At 38.6% G+C, this 23868-nt stretch overlaps 1 protein-coding gene across 1 annotated transcript; it reads right to left on the reverse strand.

Moving 5' to 3' along the window:
• Window positions 1-953: 953 nt before the first annotated feature.
• On the reverse strand, window positions 954-23151 carry prop1 (PROP paired-like homeobox 1). Its single transcript, XM_052011255.1, has 3 exons — window positions 23046-23151; window positions 3985-4226; window positions 954-1349 (listed from the first exon to the last, which is right to left on the reverse strand). The coding sequence occupies exons 1-3, from the start codon at window positions 23149-23151 to the stop codon at window positions 954-956; spliced, it is 744 nt and encodes a 247-aa protein (XP_051867215.1).
• Between the last annotated feature and the right edge of the window lie 717 nt (window positions 23152-23868).

Genomic DNA, 23868 nt, shown 5'->3' on the forward strand with positions numbered 1-23868 from the left:
CTGAATACTAACCGCCTACTTCATATGTTGAATCAGTATTCCTCATGTTGAACACAGAGAAAATCAATGTACAGAATATACTATGAGACTTGAATGGATCAGCAGTCTTGGCTAGGTAGTTTGATTGAGCTAGCAGTCTCCAGAAAGATAGGCTGCAGCAAGTGGTAAGAGAACCAATTAAGCAATAAATGTACTTGACCGCCTCTTCACAATTTGCCCATAATGCATGTATCTTACCAATATCTTATCTCAATATTGTTAGAAGTGACCAGTGCACAATCCTCACCCTGAAGCCACCATGTTGTGGCACAACCAGTGTTCTAAATGAGATCAGGATACCTTGCTGCTCTCATTCTATTCCAATACAATTTGTAACCTCATAGGCTGGCATTTCTTTCACTGTGCCATTATCAAGCTGGAGGATCAATCTTGGTTGAATTGTAGAAAAAAATTCCCATTAAATTTACCAAGCAGTTTAAAACCTGCTTTGTTATTCTATTAACTTTTGAGGATAAGGACAAACGGATGGTAGGGCTTTCTCTATGGAGCATTTGAAATATCAAGAATATATAAAATAGGAATGTCTTAAATTCAGTGAAAGTGAGATAAGCTACATTCAGTATTAGCATTTATTTGTCTGTTTTTGACCTTCAGCAGTACCCTTGTCACTCAGCATTAGTCAAAGTAGAAAGCTCATCAACTTCCAAAGGCACACAAACCACAACTTCTAATAAATCATTACTTTTATTTTTATAATCTATTCTCATTTTTATAGCTGGAAATGTATCACATGATCTTTACCACTAATTAACAAAATCAATTGTTGATTTGGGCACATTTGCTTAAATACAATTTTCTAAATTAGTGCATGGCTAACAGATAACCGGGGGATATTGTTACATAAACCACCCTGATTTTATTTTGGAAAGCAAGACAATCTTTGCATTTAGCAATTAGCTCCAATGTGTTTGTGGATCCAGACCTGGCATGGGTCCCAGGGAAAGCATTGATGAGGGTAAGCCAGCTGAGGGAGAGTTAATGGAGCGTAGTGGACTGTACCAGTCTTCATGCTGCCTTGGTGCAGGAGGTGCAGTGGCCAAGTGTGCATGCGTGCTGGTGTAGGTGAATTGGCTGACAGCTGAAGGGGAACCATAGCCACTCGTTGCCATCGAAGAGAAGCGTGACATGTGGTTGATGGCGTGTGGATACTGGTACGGCCTGGCTGAAGTAGACATGGGACAAACAGCAGGTATTAAGCCACCGCAGGCTGAAATAACAGTGGGAGGGATTGACTTCTGAATGGCACGTTCTTGTTTCCGATGCTTTGCACGTCTGTTTTGAAACCATACCTGAAAGAACAGGAATTCATTCAGCAAGAACCATACACTGAATTTGCCAAGTGGCACCATATTTACATTTGCAAATACACTGGTCTTCAAACAAACTAAAGGCAAAGACAGGCAGTGAAGTTTTTGGTACTCTGCTATTTTTCAATGGTTAAATTCCAACAAAATTCTTGGGAATCCTTAAGCTGTGGCTCTTGTCAATTTCCACCAAGAGTTCTGGATTTTGGTGTGGGATCTCAATGAGAGGAAGTATGAAGTATTCTTTTTCAGACAAACATCAAAACACCTTAGACTTCCTTTGCTGGCCTTGCTTTGTATGGCACCTACGAGATGCAGTGCAGCAATTTACCAAGGCTTCCTTGACAGTACATGAAAAATCTATGGTCTCAATTGCCAAGAACATCAGGGGCAGCAAGTGCAGGAGTACCATCTGCAAATTCCTCTCCAAGTCATACTATCTTTCACATTGCTGGATAGCTGCATGGTTCCAGGATTTCTAAAGCATTTCACAGCATTTTCCTACCTCCCACCTACAATAAATGTTGCCTTTGCCAGTGACAACCAACTCCCTCAGGAGTTAGTTTGGAAGCTCATTTACACCACTAATTATCCACATGGATTAGATATCCAACTGGATTTATGATTTGATATTAGTGATTATATAAAATGGTGCTATTTATGTGAAGTTTCTTCCAGGTACTCTGGTCCCACATCCCAAAGGTGTGCAGGTGGGTTAATTGGCAATTGTGAATTACCCCTCAGTGTAGATAGAGTCATACAAAATAGAAATGGGGCCTTGTTGAGCATCAGTACCCATCTATATTAATCCTATTTACCAGCACTTGGTTCATAGTCTTCCATGCCTTGGCATTTCAAGTGCCCATCCAGATACTTACTGAACATCCCACCACCTTTTCAGGCTGCGTGTTCCAGATTCCAACCATGCACTGTGTGGTAGAATGGCAGATGGTACAAAAATCAAAGGGGTGTTGATGGGCATGTAAGAGTGAATGAGTTGGCTGAGTACAGGGAAATAGGGAGAGGGGGAATGGGACTGAAGAAATTGCTTTGCCTTCTGTGTCATATTAAGTGAATACTGCATGAATTTCTCAGGAGTTTGGTTTGGAAGCTCAAGTACACAAATGGTTTTTTTTTCACACAGATAAGACATCCAACCAGGTTTATAAAATGATGGTTTGCATAAAATATGCTGAAACCATCACATTAGTTGCACTTTTTTGCCTTAAAAAATAATTACATTTGTTGAACCAGGCAATGATCTGCTGTAACTCTGTTTAGCAGTGCACTTGCAGAGTTCAGCCCGGTTTGTTGATATAAAGCAAAATGTCCAGATGTAACATAGCCCAAGGAATCAGTCAATGGCCAAACAAATAATTCCATTGATATGTTTTGCAAAATATCACATAAATATTAAATGGTTTTTAAGCACCAAGGCTTTGTACCCATCATTTATATTATTATCAGAAGGTTTTCATGTTACTTTGTTGAAAATTTCCAAGCTTTTGCTTGAACAAGCCTTTTCACAAATTTTCAACAGTGATGCCCATCAGTGGTAAATGGGATTTATGTATGCTATCAATGTAGAAAACATTCCAAGCCACGACATGGAAATGAAATGAATCGGTGAAATAATTGGCTGAAACGTGATTAAAATAATAGGCTTTCAAGAAAGAGCATTTTAAGAGTGTGGAGATAAGCCACACCTTTAAGATGTGTTTAGCAAGTAAGTTTCAAATGGTGGAATTGATATATTATACATAACTATCAATGCTGGAGTCAAAGAAGGACAGATCTACAGGAAGGCAGAACATAGACACCCAGGCTAGTGTGTGGGGCAGGAGGTAGGTGAAATGACACCATGCAAAGATTTCAAAAGGAGAAAGTAAAGATAAAAGATTTCAGCTGTAATGCATTAACATTGAAAGCCTATTAAGCTATTGAGAGTGGCACATTTATGAATGAGGAGCAAGTGGAGGAGGATAGGGGCAGCAGAGTCACTTTGCCTTTCTCTTTTGCCCCTGATCCCATCTTATCTCATGGACCTCACTGCCGCCTTGACTGGGGTTCCGCTATACTGCTTAATACCCAACTTTTCTGTTTGATCCTGATGCCAGTTAACGTTGAAAGTGGTTCCTACCCTTATATAACAAGTCCCTCACTTTATCTTCCGGTGAATGATCCCTAAATGACCCCTATACCTTCAGTACTAGATATTACCAGTTGTTCAATTTCTATCCAACATGTAAAATTTGAAACCAACCCAAATCAAAAGTGAGATTTTAACATCATGGTTTCAACAAAATATCCAGATTCATACTGTGGCTCCTCTATGGGTTTGATTAAACATTTGCATAAACATATCTGCTGTTCATCACAATATTTAAATTCAGAAACGTTCTAATTCATGCTTCAGAAAGTTAAAGGGTAGAATTAAAATGTGGCAATGCATAGAAATAGTTAATGGAATGGAAAACCACCTTGTAATAAATTAATAAACCATTAGCCAGAACATGTGAATACAAATATAAAAATATACATATAATTTCACATTTTATCATTATGCATTTTAACTTTTTTTTAGCCTTGACCCCAGAATTGAATGTCCTTAAACTCCGACCTGTATGCGTGCCTCGTTTAATTTGGTGATCTTCGCCAACTCCTCCCTACAGTAGATGTCTGGGTAATGGTTTTTACTGAAAGTAGCCTCCAGGTGTTCCAATTGCTCCTGACTGAAGGTAGTCCGATGACGTCTGCGTGCGGGTGTTGGGTAGTGGGCCTGTCCATGCAAATTGCCCGGCAGGCAGGAGTTGCTACCCGAGTTTAAATTATCAGGGAATTTCTTGTAAGTGCTGCTGTCAACTGAAATCAGAAACAAATGTCTAAAGTAAAATCAAAATGTAGAAGTACAGCCGTGAAAGAGAGAAGCACAGTTAATATTTCAGGTCGTTCGGCCATTAAGGTAACAAAGGCAATCATACGGTAAGCGGAGGCAGATAGATGGCCCGACTCTATCCTTGGTAATCCAAAAATTGCAGTGATAGGATGAGGTTGTGAATCAATCTTCAATACATTTGAAATAATGTTAAAAATATCTTTCCAATATTTTTCCAAAAGAGGACAGGACCAAAACATATGTGTCAAAGAAGCCACATTCGATTTACATCTGTCACATATAGGATCCAATACCCCCTACTACTTTTCAATGGTTCTCTCAAACTATATCATGCTTAAACTTGGAAAAAATTAGGAGTGGTACTGTTGATCCTTCACTTAAATTTGAGGAAGTTTGGAGTCCATTTATTCAATATTTTCACATGATATAGATCCCCTTGTAATAACCTTTCAACTTCTTAGAGGAATGGAGTTGATGACATAATATTGCTCTGTTTCTGCTGAGAAATTTTAGTCCAGTTTTTTTTCTGTTTGGTTTTTTTTGAATTTTTTTTCCTTAGCTTAGCTTGGTTTGATATACTGTTTATAAATTTTCTTATTGTTTTCAGGATTTTTTTTTTCTTTCTTTTATATTTTATAATAAATCTTTTTCTTTCCTTTCTTTTATGTTATATTCATTCACTAAGGGTTCGTTGGATCTACAGATTTTTTTAATATACTTTATTGTTTTTTATGATTATCCATGCCATGATTGTTCTCCCAATCTCTTTGTATTACATATACAAACATTGATGTTATATATTAATAAGTATTAATTTGAAAACTAACAAAAAGATTGAAAAAGAATAATCTCTCAATACCCTGCATTCTAGAAAGAGATATAAATATCTTTTTAAAGGTACAATGACAATGGATACCCAGTGTGCATCATGAAAATACTAGAATATAAGTTTGCATTAATAGAACACCTATTGCACCATGGAAGACTTGTGAAGGATAACCTCTTTATCATAACCTACTTCTCAATTCCGAATATAAGTGCAATTCCATTTTAATGTTGAAAATTTATAATTTAGAAAAAGAATGCAAACTTCAAAAAAAAACTAAATCCTAATTAAAACCTAGCAATTAGTTTGTGTGATTCTCAGTAATTGCATAACCATTACCATCTGTTGATTAAATGCATCTATTAAAACAATTTATTTGAAGTTGCTCGAAACAGATCTATTACAAGTTTTGGCTTTGGTGGTTGTCAATGGAGAACTAAAGAGAGATGTTCCAGAGTTGCATGCAAGAGGGTTGCTAGCCTGAGCAGTAACGTGAGCAGATTGTCCACAGACTTAGTTGGATCCAGCCAAATTGAATAATAATCATTCTGCTACATTATCATTTAACTCTTTGAAATATAGCAATTATTTTGATATATCAGTGCCCATTTCCTGCAGCAGAGTGTGGGTTATACTGATAAGAGGCAAGAACCTGGTTGATGTGTCATTCAACTACACTCTCCAGAGTGCATGCGACAATATCATAATCATCACATGGATTTTTCCCAAACCAGAGATGTGCTTGCATCATTTAACAGCATTTATTGATTTTGGGCTAGCAGTGGTCTGTAAATATTTTACAATGAAATTCTCTGGCCCTGAATTTGAATCTGCTAATTGGAAGGGAGCGGGGGGTGGGGGGGGGGTTTGGGGGAGGGGTGCGAGGTGTGATTGGCTATATTTGTGGAAGTCCACTTACAGTCCAGTTCCAGTCAATCATGAATTTTACAGGAAATTGACGCTAATTACAAACAGACTTGGTGGAAGTTCAGGGAGGGCCAAAGAACTTGTTTGAATCAGGGTTGCTTTGAGACCTAATTGCTACTTGATAGGATAGAAGTTTCATACATTAGCCAAACCACAAAGTGGTCTGTTGTTTGATTGACCTTAGAAATTGACTGACACCATTCAAGGAGCATTTTAAGGGATACTTACTTCAACTCATTTAGATTAATAGAATTTTTGTGCTTTTCAAAGACATTTTAGAGTTTTGAGATTGCTTTTTGATTTGTTTACACTACTCACCTTGTGTAAATATTTTCACCTGATTATATATTCCATTTTACCTCTTTGGACTGTCACAAATAGTTTTACTCAAAAGGAAGGCATAATCATTCATCATTGTGCAAATCATGTGTGACTCCTGAAGAAGGACCATTGTAGTTTGTGCCACTTTCAGTGGCAGCTATTACAATGCTTTCATCATAAGTCACTCATCCATCTCAGGATTATTCCACTCCTCTAGGAATGTTAAGGATAGCTGCTAGAGGGTAAGACATGGCCCCTCCACACTCGGCTGTTGACAGCCATCTGTAACGCAATTATAGCTGCAGGTACAATATTACCATGGGACCATCATGTGTAATATGGGACAAATTATTGGCATTTGAACACCCTGTAGCATGCTCCATTCAAATGGATTTATCATATTTGTGGACTACGTTGTAGCAGTAGGTTTGGAGGGGGTAAAAGCAAGGCACAGGAAAAAAATCTGCATAGAAGAATTGGGAGATGGAGAGAGAGAGAGAAGGGTGGACATCATAATGTCTGGCAGCCAGAATGAGCCAGGGAACAGCTGATATCATTTCCTTTTTTGACCTAGTCAGCCTACCTGAAAAATGATAAGAAGCACCCTTCATTAATAACTGTGGTATCCCAACCACACCCCTCCCCACCCATCTCCACCACTATCTCTGTGTCTAGATCAGTAGTGCAATTAACCAGTGCAAATCAAAAGAAGCTGTGAACTAAACTCCCAAATCTAGAAAAGATGCTGGGTTTATTTAACTAAAATCTCTTGGAACATAGAGTCCGAGAGACGTGCAGCACGATACAGGCCATTCGGCCCACCATATCTATGCTGACCGGTGTACAAGCACCCACACTAATCCCATCTGTCAGTACTTGGCCTATACCCTTCTATGCCTAAGCGATTATCTAATGCTTCACTAGAGACTTCTTCGATGCTGTCAGTGACCCTGCTTCCATCACTCTCTGGCAATGCATCCAGGTACTCACCACTCTCTGGGTAATAAAAGGTCCCCTCATCTCCCCTCTGAATCTCATGCCCCTTTTCCTAAATCTATGTGCTCTTATTCATTTGAAACTGGCACAGCAGGTTGAGAAAGTAGTTAAAAAGGTATACAAGATTGCAGGCCTTATAACTGGAGTCTACAATACAAGAGCAAGGAAGTCATGATGAATCTTTATAAAACACTTTATTAAACACAACTGATACTTAGTTTGGTTCTGGGTGCCACACTTGAGGTCAGATTTAAAGCATTCAGGGAGGATGCAGAAGAGATTTACAAAAATGATTACAGGAATGAAGGACTTTGGTTATTAGGAAAGATTGGAGAACCTGGGGTTGAGGAGGTTGTGAGGTGATTTGATAGGGTATGTAAAATCATGAAGGAAATAGGTGGAGTGTACAGACAGAAACTTCTCCCATTGGCAAAAGGTTTAAGTATCAGTGGTCATAGAATAAAGTAATTGGCAAAGGAACCAAATGAGATGTGAGGAAAAGATTTTTTTATGCAGTGAGTGATTGGGACCAGGAAATGGACTGCCAGGGCAGAGGTGGAGGCAGATTCAACAGGACTGGATAAGTATCTGAAAGGAAAGAATTTCCAGGGTTGTTGTAGTTTTTCCAGTTGCCTTTGTATCCTCAATCTCCAGTCTACCTCTTCTGTTTACTCACCCTTCTGTCACGAACAATGGTGATGGAGAAATCATCCTGACATCAGTAGCACCGGATCCAAAATACATATAGTATCATCTGTTTGGTTAACTTTAATGGAACTGAACTTCAGAAGGGAAGTGCAACACACAGACTATTACATTTTGTTTTTAATACTTCTGTTTCAAGGACAAATTTCTGTATGCCTGTTTGTTTTGTCTATCTAGGTCTTTTGATTTTTAAAATACCCATCAAATCTCTTCTAAATATTGTCTGACTGAAACAAAGCAACCCCTACTTCTCTAACTGAAGTCCATCTCTCAGACCATTCTTGTGAAACTTTGCAGCCTTGTCTAAAGTGTGACAATATGCAATGAAGTTAGTGCTCAGGGTAAGACCTAATCAATGTGTAAAGTGGACTTTTTAAAAAATTATACCAGTGAATACATGAGACACACACGTGGATTGGATTGCAATCATTTTGCAAGTGTAAAGCTGGAACTGATAAAAATAACAGGGCGGTTGGCACACAGAGCCATTCTGTGGTAGTATTACTCCTTCCACTATATTGTTTATGGCACCTATCAGGTATCTAGGGCCCAGTAATAGAACTATTACATATGCAAATTGTTTTGCAGCACCTTTCCAGAACTGAAAAGTGAATGAGTGCAACATATTTCATAGATGGTGCCGTCAGTTTCTTTTGGTGCTTCACAAATAAACCATTGGCTTTTGGAGGGGATGCTTGTCTGCCATTTCCACTAACAAATTTAAGTTACTTCTAAGTGGAATAAAGAACAGCAGAAGTAATAGAACCATAGAACCATACAGCACAAAACAGGCCCTTCGGCCCACCATGTTGTGCCGTCCATCAAACCACCCTCACACTATCTAACCCTTTCCTCCCGCATATCCCTCTATCTCACATTCCTCCATGTGCCTATCCAACAAACTCTTGAACCTGTCCAATGTATCTGCCTCCACCACCACCCCAGGTAGAGCATTCCATGCACCAACCACCCTCTGGGTGAAAAACCTCCCCCTGACATCTCCCCTGAACCTCCCACCCATAACCTTAAAGCCATGCCCTCTCGTCTTGAGCATTGGTGCCCTGGGAAGGAGGTGCTGGCTGTCTACTCTATCTATTCCTCTCAATATTTTATATACCTCTATCATGTCTCCCCTCATCCTCCTCCTTTCCAGTGAATAAAGCCCTAGCACCTTAAGCCTCTCCTCATATTCCATACACTCTAATCCAGGCATCATCCTGGTAAATCTCCTCTGCACCCTCTCCAATGCCTCCACATCCTTCCTATAATGCAGCGACCAAAACTGAACACAGTACTCTAAGTGTGGTCTAACTAGAGTTTTGTAAAGCTGCATCATCACTTCACGGCTCTTAAACTCAATCCCACGATTTATGAAAGCTAACATCCCATAGGCCTTCTTAACTGCTCTATCCACCTGTGAGGCAACTTTCAGTGAACTGTGAATAAGAACCCCCAGATCCCTCTGCTCCTCCACACTGCCAAGTACCTTGCCATTTACCCTGTACTCTGCCCTGGAGTTTGTCCTTCCAAAGTGTACCACCTCACATTTCTCTGGATTGAACTCCATCTGCCACTTGTCAGCCCAGCTCTGCATCCTATCAATATCCCTCCGTAAGTTCTGACAGCCCTCCACACTATCCACAACACCGCCGATCTTAGTGTCGTCCGCAAACTTACTAACCCAGCCTTCCACCCCCTCATCTAAGTCATCTATAAATATCACAAAAAGTAGAGGTCCCAGAACTGATCCCTGCGGGACATCACTAGTCACTGCCCTCCAATCCGAGGGCACTCCTTCCACCACAACCCTCTGCTTTCTACAGGCAAGCCAATTCCTAATCCACACAGCCAAGCTTCCCTGGATCCCTTGGCCTCTGACCTTCTGAAGAAGCCTACCATGAGGTAACTTATCAAACGCCTTACTAAAATCCATATAGACCACATCCACCGCACTACCCTCATCAATCTTCCTTGTCACCTCCTCAAAGAACTCTATCAGGCTTGTGAGGCAAGATCTTCCCTTCACAAATACATGCTGGCTGTCCCTAATCAGTCCATTATTCTCCAGGTGTTCATAGATCCTATCCCTTAGAATCCTTTCTAACAGCTTACCCACCACAGACGTAAGGCTTACCGGTCTGTAATTCCCTGGACTATCCCTACTACCTTTTTTGAACAAGGGGACATTTGCCACCCTCCAATCCTCCGGCACCATCCCCGTGGACAACGAGGACTCAAAGATCCTTACCAGCAGTTCAACAATCTCCTCCCTCGCCTCTCGAAGCAGCCTGGGGAAAATCCCATCAGGCCCCGGAGATTTATCCGTCTTGATATTATTTAACAACTTCAACACATCCTCTCTCTTGATATCTACAACCTCGAGAACATTACCCTTACCAGCACTCCCTTCCGCGTCATCAAGACCCCTCTCCTCGGTGAATACCGAAGAGAAGTATTCATTGAGAACTTCTCCCACTTCCGCCGCCTCCAGGCACATTCTCCCACCTTTGTCTTTAATCGGACCTACCTTTACCCTAGCCATCCTCCTACCCTTCACGTAGGTGAAAAAGGCCTTGGGATTTTCCTTAACCTTACTAGCCAAAGCCTTTTCATGTCCCCTTCTAGCTCTGCGTAGCCCTTTCTTAAGTTCCTTCCTCGCTACTCTATATTCCTCACAGGCCCTGTCTGAACTTTGCTGCTTATACCTTATGTATGCTACCTTCTTCTCCCTAACTAATCGTTCAACCTCTCTCATCACCCACGGCTCCTTCACCCTGCCATTCCTTCTCTGCCTCACCGGGACATATTTATCCCTAACATCCTGCATAAGATCCCTGAACATCAACCACATCTCCATGGTACATTTCCCTTCAAAAAGGACATCCCAATTTACACTCCCAAGTTCTCTCCTTATAGCCTCATAGTTCGCCCTTCCCCAATTAAATATCTTCTTCTGCAGACAGGTCCTCTCTGCACCCATCCCTGTCCATGACAATTTTAAAGGTTATGGAGCAATGGTCACTGTCACCCAAATGCTCACCCACCAATAGATCCTTCACCTGTCCCGGTTCATTTCCTAAAACTAGATCTAGCATGGCATTCCCCTGGACACATTTAACAAATTCCGTCCCAAATGTGGTTCAGAACCCAATTTGTCAAGGTGTTGCAATGAGATCTGACCCCTGATTAAAGTGTCATTTTCAAAGCTATGGTTGTCTTTCTATATATTGTTCCATTTGTACAAATCTTTTTGACTTACAGCCATTTATCGCAATTAAGATTCTTTGCACAAGTGCAAAAATTTTAGTTACTAATTATAAATCTGAATGATTTACAACAGTTTATTATTTATTGATGTTGCATAGCATTGGATTGAAAAAAAATAGAAACACTTACAGTCTTTGGTAACTATGTAATTTCCTTAAGTATTAAAATACTTTCTATTTGGGTGAAACTCCATTTTTCTGCACCATACTTCCGCAACTCACCTTCTGGTAGATTTCAACATGCCCAATTGTGAAATAGCGTCTTCTAAACAATTATGGTCAAAGTTAAATTTCCAACATTATTCATTTTCTACTATTGTTATTTAAAAATAAATCTGAATACAGGCTGGGACAAAATATGTTTAATTACAGAAAGAACAACCCAGGACATTTTCAAACTGATGTCTTCCATTTCCATCTTGAAAACAACTGAAGATCTGGCAGAGCAATACACCTTCTGATTGTAAAGAAATGCAATTGAAAGAGATTGATTTTTGTTTTCTCATTCTTTTGTAAGTAGAATAACATGAGCATAAAGAGGTATAAGCTTTGCATTTGACAATAGGTCAAGCCCTGGCTTCAGAAAGCAGAACAGAGCTGGCCAGGTTCTGATTGCTCAACCAGACGTGATGCTGGCAGTGGAAACACTCATTCAGCCTCTGGATCCAGGGATTAGACTTCACCATAGCCATTATACCAACCTACTGGGAATGTGGAATCTGATAATCACTTGGTTTTACTTCATATAATTTAATATCGTGAGAAAGCGAATAAGACCCACTGCTAGACTGTTCAGGTAGAGAGAACAAAACCAACAAAGAGACTAATTTGTCTGAAAAGGACTATGTGCTTACCAGCACTACTGATTAGCAGGGAAGTCAAGTGACTGTGCCTAAGTAACAGGCTTTAGAATTAGAATGTAATACTGTACTTCAAGCTTTGTGCAAACTCATTAGTGAGCCTTCTAACTTTATGCACACTGGTCAATCTTGGCTGTGTCAAACAGTATTTCTTAGGAACCGGTGATCTGAAAGACCACAGATAAAATGTTCACATGTGTAATGAAAACTTTGTTTTGCAGTATTACATGTCCTTGGTCAGTAGATATCTGACTGACTCAGAAATTTGATAATACCATAGAACAATGCTCCTAACCAAACTCTAAAAAAACTATTTAATTTCCATTTACCTGCCATAAAGTTCATTCTCCATCCTTGTGGCTACATATCTCATCTAAACTTAAAGAAAGAATTTAACCTCAGATTGATAAGTACTGGACCCTCAATATCTGTAGATATATGTTTAGAATTTAACCAGCTAAAATGGCACAATTTATCTGCAGGACCCACTACAATTTTCCTGCAATTGGGCAGCTGTGACTAGTTTATGTCATATTGCATTGGTTTGGAAGATGTGGAGATGCATGGGAAAGATAGTAATCAATGATACATTTAACACAATGACTGGATTTAGGTAAATTTCCAACATAAAAAGGTTCCAAAGGCCTGCAAAGGACCATAAACAAAAGTAAATGAACACTGAACCAAGGAATATAGAGAAAACCTTGTTCAGAAAGAAGTTGATTTTAAGGATGGTTTAACAGAGAGGTATGCTGTGATAAGTTACATCAAAGGCCACAGAACAACTGGAGATAACAAGGAGGTACCATAGCCCCAGTAACATACTTAGCTGTGACAAAGTAATGCAAAATCTGTGCTTTGGCAAGTTGAAATCTTGATTGGAGAGATTCAAGCATGCAGTATTGGGGAGATGGACATGGATTTGGGAAATTATAATATACTGAGCAGCTGTGCAGAATAAATGGAGGCTAGAGCTGTACAATAGCTGCAAGGTGTGGCATTTTGGTAGAAGAAATACAGAGAAATGCTCAGAATAATAAGTCTAAATGAGAAAGAGGGCAAAATTATCTTCAAAACATGATAAGTAATAATGGGCATAAGCTAGACTTTTAAAAATTACAACAAATGATTGAGTTTCATTTTTTAGATGGGTAGAACTCAAAAGCAGTGAAGTTAAATGAATATAGAATCATTTGTGGATCACTCAGACCACTGCTCATAGTTCTGGCACCCATGTTTACAAATACAACTTTGAAGAACTGGGGAAAATGCAAATAGAATTCATAAAGATAATACCACAATCAAGAAAGTGTAACTATCAATAAAGACTAAACTGACTGGACTTTGAGGCCTTTAAATCTTTGAATGGATAGGATAAGGGAAGTAAAGAAAGGTTAATTCTACCTTTAGAGAAGTCCAGAACAAGGGGCCATGACTACCAGAGGATGATTCCAACAGGGGATACGGGAGAAACCAATTTATTCTGGAGATTAATACTCATGTAGAACTCATTACTTTGAACAATGGTTGTGGTGAATAACATAGCTAAACTGGTTTTACATTTAAAGGGCCAGATGATTGAGCCATGAAGTTCATGATTAGTTCCTGATTATTGAGTCCCTTTTTTTCTGCATCCCTCACCCCTTGTCTTTGAATTTGTAAATCAAGGTTTTGGGAGCTTCTTTGTCTTCAATAAATAGGTTGATTTGAGTTTGCTGTGGCCAGTTATATTCTCTGATTGTTCTCTTCTGAGAAGTGGTAACAAAGTAATATGCAAGAATGGAACGTATTGATTTCAGATCTTGTGTGATAGTTGCAGTGGTTTCTAGTTGCATGTCAACAAGTTTTATATATGGGTTTTCTGCCTGATTGCTTTCTTTCTGTCTATCTACCTACATATCTATGGGATGTAGGATCCTCTGGGAAGGACAGCATTATTTCTAATACCTAAATATCCTAGCGAAGATAATCCCCTTTTTGAAACACTGCATTTCTCCTGATCAATGGACTTCCACAGTTGTTGGACAAGACGTTCCTTGACATGGACCAGCGATGGTAGCAATATAATTCCAACTCAGGATAGTGTGCGACTTTGAAGTGAACCTCCAGTTTGTTATGCTCCCATGTGACTACTATCTTTATCATCTTCAATGGTAGATTTAGGAGGTCAGAGTAGCCTTGGCAGGTAATTGTAGTACATTTCGTAGAGGGTACACACTGCAGCCACAGACCATCATTCAACTACTGAGAAAACAAGGACCAAGATGCCTCTGAGCAGTGTATGTTAATCTACTGGCTGGAAAATTTATGGATTAAATCAATATTAGTTAAAACTGGTGATGGATGATGAAACTATTCTAACGGTTAGTGTAACGCTATTACAGCACCAGCGACCCGGGTTCAATTCCGGCCACTGTCTGTAAGGAGTCTGCGTGGGTTTCCTCCAGGTGCTCTGGTTTCCTCCCACATTCCAAAGACGTACGGGTTAGGAGCTGTGGGCGTGCTATGTTGGCATCAGATGAGTGGCGACACTTGAGGGCTGCCCCAACACATTCACAGTAACTCAAAAAGACACATTTCACTGTGCGTTTCGATGTACATGTGACTAATAAATAAACATCTATCTATATCTAACAGCTCTGTGACTCTATAACCATGACTCTGATTTAGTCGACAATGGAAGTCCAACTTAGTCCAATTCTAAGAATGTCATCTTACCATCTGAATCAATTGGCATATTTCATACTCCTCCAAGAGTGGAACCAATATTTGGTAATAGACAATGACAAATGTAGTTTGGAGACCTTACTAAATAGTCAACTGGAAATTGTCACATGTTGAATAGCACAGCTCATCAAAAAATATGTCATTGCAATCTCATCATTTACTGGTTGAGAGCATGAACATATAATATCGCTAATTAACAATATTTTCAATTTTTGTCAGCTTGGTAATTGATAGGACCCTTGGGTATCAGTATACATCAAAAACTGAGATGGATGTGCACTATATTTTTCTAATTAGCAACACCTATGAACACTTGGTGCTATATCCCACTGCTTAAGTAAATGTTGAACAAGAGGAATGGGCACAATTTCAAACAGTATGTCATCTGCAGAAAAAAACAGACAAAGGTTTAACATTCTTCAAAACAAATGACTGAGAAATCAAAATATCAGAGAACTTTAGAGGAATAAAGGAGATGAATTGGCCTATAATGCTTGTGCTGTCACTTTGAAAGAGTTATCCAATCAAGCATCACATCCAAGATTTACCCTCATAATACGGTAATCTAGTTCTCTTCAACTACACGTCTGATTCCCTTTCAAAGATTCATATGCAATCTGATTGCATCATCCTTTCAGGAAGTACATTCCAGATCATAATAACCCTCTTACAATACTTTATCCATTTTAACCACCGGTTCTCTTGCCAACATTTCTTATTCTATGGCCCTTGGTTACTGACTCACTTGCCTAAGGATGCTATTTGCTCCATTAATGCCACTTATTCATAATTTTTAACTGCCTCTGCTTAAAGAACGACAACTCAGTTTCTCCAAGTTCTTCACATAACCTTCCTTAATACCCTATCCAAAAATGCAGTACCCAGATTGTACACAACTTTCCAGCTGAGGCCTACCCCGTGATTTGTAAATGTTTCAGCATGAGTTCTCGTTACTTTATTCAATCTCCCAATTTACAAAGCTAAATACTCCATACTCTTTGAAAATGCCTTTTCAGTTTTCTCTGCATCTCGTAGTTCGCTCTGTTCTTGCTCCTCCCTCAAAATTATTCAAATTTGGACAACACCAGATGCACTTAATAGGTTCAGCAGCATTTGTAGAGAGATAAAGTCATGTTTCATGCCAAGAATGCTTCACCAGAACTGGAAAAGTAAGAATACACGTGACATTTAAGTTGCAGAAAGGGGGAGAGAATAGAGGGAATGTCTGTGATAGGATGGAAACCAAGGTCGCCAAGGTAACCAGTATTTTAATACCAGCAGTGAGAGACAGAAGAGAAAAGAAAGAAAGGAACACATTGGAAATGAAGTATCCAGCAAAGAAAAAGCTGGGTTACCGGAAAGTGTTGAATTCGATACTGAATCAAGGACCGTAATAAGCTCAGAAGGAAAATGAGGTGGTGTTCCTCCAGCTTATATTGGGCATCAGTGGGGTGGGAGAGGAGCCGAAAAACAGAAAGCCAAAGTGGGAGTCGGATGAACAACTAAAGTGACAAAGAGTGTTGATGAACTGAGGGATCTTGGCGTTCGAGTCCATAGTTCCCTGAAAGAGGCAACACAGATAGATAGAGTAGTGAAGAAGTCATTTAACATGCTTGCCTTCATGGTTAGGGCATAAAATATAAATTGGGATGTTATGTTGCAACTTTACAAAATATTGGTTAGCTCACACTTGGAGTGTTGTGTGCAGTTCTGTCGCCACTGTGTAGGAAGGATGTTGTTGCCCCGGAGAGAGTACAGAGGAGATTCACCAGAATTATGATTCGACTGGAGGACCTTAGTTATAGGGAGAGATTGGATAGGCTGTGCTTGTTTTCCAGGAGAAAAGGAGGCTGAGGAGTGACCTGATAGAGGTATCTGACATTAAAAGAGGCATAGATAGAGTAGATAGTCAGAATCTATTTTCCATGGTAAGTGTACCAAAAACAGGAGGGCATAAGCTTAAGGTGAGAGGGAGGAGTTTTGAAGGAGAGTTGAGGGATAAGTATTTTTGTCACAGAGTGGTTGATATCAGGGAACTTGCTGCCGAAGAGAGTGATGGAATCAGATTCAATCACCAGGTTGACATTTAGACAGGCACTTGAATAGGCAGGACATAGAAGGATATGGACCTAATGTGGGCAATAAGGGTTAGAATAGGTGGGCAAAAAAGTCAGCATGGACATGGAGGGCCTAAGGGCCTATCTCTTGCTGTACAGCTCTGTGACTGGAAGCTCCAGGTCACATTTGCAGTCTTAATGAAGGTGTTCAGCAAACAGTCACCAATCTTCATTTGTTTGTTTCCCAATTTGATAGAGATAACACATCGTGAGGACCACATGCAATATACTAAATTGGAAGGTGAATTGCTGTTTCTCTTGGAAGGACTGTTTGGGTCCTCAGATAGTGGGAATAGAGAGGTAAAAGGGTGCATAAGAAAGTGCTGCGGGAAGGGAAGTAGCTGGTAGACATGGAAGAGTAAACCAGTGTGTTATGAAGGAAATGGTCTCTTCAGAATTCTAAGAGTGAAGGGGAGGGGACTGGGTGTCAGGTGGTGGTTCACACTCTCTCTCCGTGTACTTCTTTCCTAGTGCACCATTCCAAACCTAGCTGCATTAAATTCTATCTACCCAAATAAGTACCCATTTCATCAATCAGTCAATGTCTTCTTAAAGTCTTCTACTATCCTATTCACATTGTGGCAAGTCCCTTTCTTATTATCGTTACAGTTGTGCTTCCAGTTGTATCCACTTCCAGATTATTTACATATAATAAGGAAAGCAGTGGTCCTGAAACGAACCTGTGATGGAATCCCTGCATTCTACTCTCCAATCAGAAAAATACATGAGTGATACAAAATGTAACATTACATTTATATTATTTTTATTTACAAATTAGACAAGCACAACGCTTAAAGTACCAAATGAAAGGCATTCAACTTTCTCCCCTACACAAGTTCCTTCCTTAATGAAGAAATGTGAGGCTTCACCCTGAAGGGAATCAGGTTACATTCACATTTATTCTCTTCAAATCTGTGATCTTCCTACTTTGAGGTGCACTTGCAGCCTTTGAATTTTATAGTCTTATGAATTCAAATTGCATGGATATAGATTTAGTTCTATAACCAGACTCAAGAATTTTGCAAGCTATAATTACAACTTTAGTAAATGAATAGTCAAAATATTTCCACTTGTAGTTAACAGGAGTCTTTCCTTAAATTTTATGTAAAAACTTTTCAGTAGTGAACAGAATGGTTATTGGATAACCCTTTTTTTTGTAAAAAATTTTCAAACTATTCTCTGCATTTGCCAATTTCATATCGAAGTTTTCCCTATCCCTTTCATACCACCTGCTTCTATTTTCCAAATCATTCTTTTATATGATACTTTATCATATATCATTTTAAATATTTAACATGTACTGTACTACTTTTCTTAGGCCTCTCTGTAATTTCATCAAAAGGACTCTGCCTGGTTAATCATAAACAAAACTCTGTTGATGCAGCATCCAGTTATATGCATTATATTATCACTCACAGAAATAGTAAGCTTTGAGAAGAACCTTACATATTATTCATTGGTCCTCATCCTTTGTTTCAGGAATTCCTTAAATTTGGTACGCCATAAAAGTGAATATAGAGTTAAGCCCACAAAACAGTCCAATGCCACCTTTGGAAGAACAGATGAAAACTAGAGCTTCAGATAGTCTGTATGTGAATATTAGAAATTATGAAGTGACATTAATTGCCTTCTTACTAATCCAGTACAATTGAATTTATGTATGCTTGTAACTTAAAACTGCAAATATTTGGAACCACAGATTCAAAAATACTGTATTGAAACATAAAGTAAAAGTTTATGACTTTTAAAAGACTGTATTGCAACATAAAATAAAAGTTGTAGGAGGAGTGGATTTTATTCCAAAATTGTCAAAAGACTAGGTTATTACAGTTTGGATTAAAATTTTTGTAACAGCCTTGGAGGGTTTCTTAAATTGTGACAATGTAACTGTGAATGACAACTAGAATTCTTGAAATTCATACAAGTGCTTCCTTTGAACATTATTGGCGTTAGATTTTTTGACTGAGTCTTGCACTGAATTTGAATTAAATTCTCCTGCCTCATAATTTAGATATAATTGCAAAATAATGAAAATAAGAAGCACCTTACATTAACTTTTCAGTAATTAATTAAAGAGGCATTTAAATACACAGCAAATAATGTGGTATTAGATAATTTGATCAAATTTATATCACACTGTACAGTGCTAAAACTATCACTTTTGATTTTTTTAATTGAGAGGCACAAGATTCGAAGAACAAATTTCCCAATGTAAATGCTGGGGGATCTCAGAAAAATACAGCTATGCTATAGGTGGTGAGGAGGGGTGGGGTGGGGGAGGTGCAATGAGGAAATGACCAACAGAACTTACTCTATAAGTTTGGAGCTTCCACATTTGTGTGGGTGCCCTGAAGGTTCTTAATAGTTATGTTGCAAAATGCTGCAGTTGCCAAAAAAAATTGAAGCATGATATACATTCCTTAAATAAATATTATCAATCATGTACAACAGGATATAATGAAACTCTATGCTTAGTTTATCTTAATTTATACACAGGAGATTTTTTTAACATTATGTTGAGAATACACATATTCACTTCCCATGATGGTCACATAACAAGTGAACCAAAATACTAACTCTAAAATAAAATATTTTTTTGTTTCCTAATTAGAAAACTAAAACACTTAAAATACCAAAAGAAAATACTCATACAAACTAAATCCTTTAGTGAAGAAATCTAAGTTTTTATTTGTTTTGAGGAATCAAATTACATTGACATATCATCTTTTCTAATCTTTGACTGGTCCCCTTTAAAGATGTATTCATCACAAATGAATTTTGTATTCTTGTGAGTTCAAATTTTAAGGGTAGGACAATCTTAATTTAATATTTGCCAGGTCATCACTGCTTCAATACTTCAATGGTGAAAATATTTCCACCGATATTTACATGAATCTTCCCATAAATTTATTGTAAAGACCTTTCAATAATAAACTGATTAGTTAGTTAGTAGATAAGCCTTTCATTACATTCAATAGTGATCTACAATGTCAAGTTCAATGGAGACTCAACAGACTGAGGATCTGGAGCAAAAAAACTACTGCAGGAACTTAATAGGTCAAGCAGCATCTGTGGAGGGAAATGGATGGTCGACATTTTGGAATGAGATGAAATGTCACTGGATGAGTTCCTCCACCAGTTTGTTTTTTGATAATATTCATTGTTGTTTTTCAACTTACATTTTTATTGCTAAATTATAAATAATGTCCCTAATATGTATTGCTGCACAACTGTCTCCACTAAGCACCAAGTATTTCTAAATACACCATATTTGATAAAAATGAATGTTCATTACCAGTACATTTTAATGTCTAAATGCATTTTAAAATATGATAAAAATATACCTTCACACTTTTATATGTAGAAAATGCATAATAATATATTATCAATGCAAATATCTTTATTTTTAGTGTGCTAGAATAGGACAACGTATGTCATATTTGATGTTTATAAATTACTCAATAAAACAATATTTCCTCAATGTTACAATATTATTCTTTCCAAAGACATTGTCCATTTCATTACCTTTACCAAAGACCCAAATATGCTTGAAATTAGTTTGTCTGATATGTGTAATATGACCTGAATACTTGCTGCTCTTTTGCAAGCAGGTGAATATCAAAAAGCCTTTTACCCCCTTAATAATGGGACACAAACAACTATGAGAATGCTATCAGTTTTACCCCAATGGAAAGCCATAACAAAAGTGACACTGTAAGCAGGCTGGGCTCAGGAAAGGAGTAGCATGAGCAGCCCAAGGGTCAAACCTGTATGGGGTATAAAACTATGGCTTGTCTGTCTTATTTAAAAGTGTTTAAGGAGTCCATTGACACAGAATGAAATAACATAAGAAATAAAAACAGGATTAGACCATCCAGCTCTTTGCCATTCAATAGATTATGGCTTATCTTTCACCTTTGCACCACTTTCCTGCACTAAACCATATTCCTTGATTCTTTTAATATCCAAATAATCTATCAATCTCTGACACAGAATCACAGAATACCATTCTGTTCATTACTGGCTGTGCCAACTCTTTGAAGGAGTTAACCAAGGAGTTTTGCTCTTTCCTCGGGGTCCTGCAAATATATTCGAATTGATGAAGGTACCTGACAGAGGAGAATGTCATCTCCAGCTACAGATGTCAGGAAATCAAAGGCACGTGCCCATGATTTTTTATCAATTAAAAATAATAGAAAATTGTTTGAAGTGTGCCTAAGATTACCAATAATGATAGCAGTTGGCAAGGATCCATGGCAATGGTTCTAGTGTTGACCTCACCCCAACTCTGTCAAAAAAAAATCACATTTATTATTTCAGATTCAAACTCAGTGCAGAGTTATCATCTGGTCCTGAAATTGGTTTGAGGTCTATGCAACATACACACTCATTCTACCAGATGATCTGGACACACTGCAGTTTAGGTGCCAGCATGGTAAAACCCATTACATTGCATGACTCCATTGTGACTGGACATTTTGTTGTTCTGGTCAGGAGAGGGCTCCTATGTCTATCAGCTTCCTACCCACAGTTAAACCTTTAGGGATCAACAGAATCCATTATCTCCATATATTAAAACCGGGATAAGATAAGTTTAAAAATATCCATTTTTAACGTCACACTTGGTTTATATTCGGGTGCCAAATCACTTCATTTCAGAGTCCCACTGAGAAAAACAAAATAGCATGTAACAAGTAGAAAGTGAAGGAAACGGAATCCCTATCAAAGACAACTGGTATTTGGGTAATCCCAAAGGCCTATCTTATATTTTGAAAATCGAGTGCTTAACCTAATGAGATCCAGACCGTTTTGTAAAAAATACGTAATTTAAACGTCCAATAATTATTTTGAATATTGATAACATTGAGAAACAACAACCGACAAACTTCTTTTAAAATGATAATTTTGATGTGAATATCGCATTGGCTAATATTTAAGACCAAATTTCTTCCTATTTGGGTTTCGAAAATATCCTGTTAATATCCGCACGTTGAAGCTATCGCACGAAAGGTAGTTAAGTTTGATAGTACACATAATACATTTGGATAAGGTACTTAGCGGTCCTAACCCACTTTCCCAAACCGTGGTGAAAACTACACCGGCATTCCACAACTTTTACAGATGTAAACTATTCCAATTTCCAGCAAGTAGCTGCTCTATCTTGCAAATCTGATACTAAAACATTTCATTATGTCAACAGAGAGTTGTGCTTTTGTTTTGTGTTATAGGCGCCGATGCGATGCTACCTGTCGGACAACGCTCATCCAGAGACTGATGATGTCTAATTTGATATGATGATTGACATCTCATTTACAGGATTGCTTTATACCATTTGCAAGATATTTAATATGTATACCCCATGCAGGGCGGTTGGGGAATATGCGAATTGGGTGTGCTTCAGTGCATTGGACAGTTTTAGTTTGAGATGGTGCCCGAAATTGGAAGCTGCTGACCAATTTACGGATTGTAGCTCTCGCAACCCCAATTTGCCCTTCATCCCGAATTCCGGGCACCTAGTAAGTTTCAGATATTATATTCGACAAAATTAAACCTCCGTTTTACTCCTTACAAATCAAACACACAAAATACAATACATATATTAATTTTGTATAGTTTAAAATGCTGTTTTTTAAAACTATTTTCGTTCTGAAGACTTTAAACAATAAACGGAATTTTAGTTTTGAGACGGAGTTACGAGCAGCGGCAAAACGTGGTCGGCAAATGTGGTTTACGATCGACATCTTATGGGAAATAATATTGACCATGCGTTTATATATTCCCCGTATTTATCTCCTGTTTAATTTATGGGCCTGACTACATAATAATGAGGAATACATGTGTGGTTTTACAATGAATCATTGTATGAACGTCACATACACTTCTTTCTATGTATGATTACTTATCAGTTACATGATTGTATGTATAACATTGAAAGCAACTAAATCATCAATTGATCATTTAGGTATTACATAAATCCTGTACAACTGGGTGCTATTCTACGCGTGTTTACAGCACGGCTACTTTCCCGTGAGTTACTCACCTGCGGCTGAATTGACAGAATTAGTGTGATCTGGATAAAGGGCTAGGAATTCATCACCTTTTCTTTTCCCTCCCCGTCCGCTGATTGACTGCACCTCTTCGGCCATTTTCATTTTATGGAAGAGCAGCCCAGATGCTGCAAAACCTTGGTCTTGCAGCTCCGAGGAATGCACCTTCTCCACCCCAGTTTGACAAGTTTACCTGGTGGCACCATGACATCATCAGGGTCCACCGAGCCCGAACAACCAATCGTCGGACAAGGCAAGAACTAATGAAAGTGGCTCGACACAACAATGAACACGGTGACCTCTTTATTACAGACAGGCAGTGGTGTGATTGAAGGGCTAGTGAAAGGGCTTGTGCTTTAACTGGAATAATTATAAAGATCGCCGGTGAACTGGGTGGTAATAGAAAGTGAGGGGGAGCCGCTGTGGGTGGCTGTATGTCAGAACTCTGCTGGACAGGCCTGGGCTTTAAACTAAGCACCTTTTTTTGTGTGAAGCTAATTCGACTCTAAGAACCCAGATGACACCCTTCAACCCGACGGCATCTACAAAATAAAAAAAAGCTCCAATAAAGGCCGAACAGTTTCCCAAAGGACAAAAAGTAGACTTGGGGTCGATTGGAGTTCCAGTTTCCCTTAAAGCCTTTAACTTATACTATAATTATGAGAACAATAAGCCCCGAAGTTGTAATCAAACATGTAATTTCCTCCTGTTCTTTTCATGAAGAAGAAAACGTATGGTTTCTAAACGTGCATGATTTGGTCCAATACTGGTGGCAAAATGTTTCATAGCAGCGAACTGCAGCAGTGGAATATTGAT

The sequence above is a fragment of the Pristis pectinata genome, chromosome 3 (assembly GCF_009764475.1).
Source record: "Pristis pectinata isolate sPriPec2 chromosome 3, sPriPec2.1.pri, whole genome shotgun sequence".
Lineage (NCBI taxonomy): Eukaryota > Metazoa > Chordata > Chondrichthyes > Rhinopristiformes > Pristidae > Pristis > Pristis pectinata.

Coding starts and splice junctions, on each gene's coding strand:
- prop1 (XM_052011255.1), bottom strand. CDS start 23,151: ATGGCCGAAGAGGTGCAGTCAATCAGCGGACGGGGAGGGAAAAGAAAA. Junction 4,227..23,045: donor TTCTGTCAATTCAGCCGCAG/GTGAGTAACTCA, acceptor TTCTGATTTCAG/TTGACAGCAGCACTTACAAG. Junction 1,350..3,984: donor TAAACGAGGCACGCATACAG/GTCGGAGTTTAA, acceptor CTGTTCTTTCAG/GTATGGTTTCAAAACAGACG.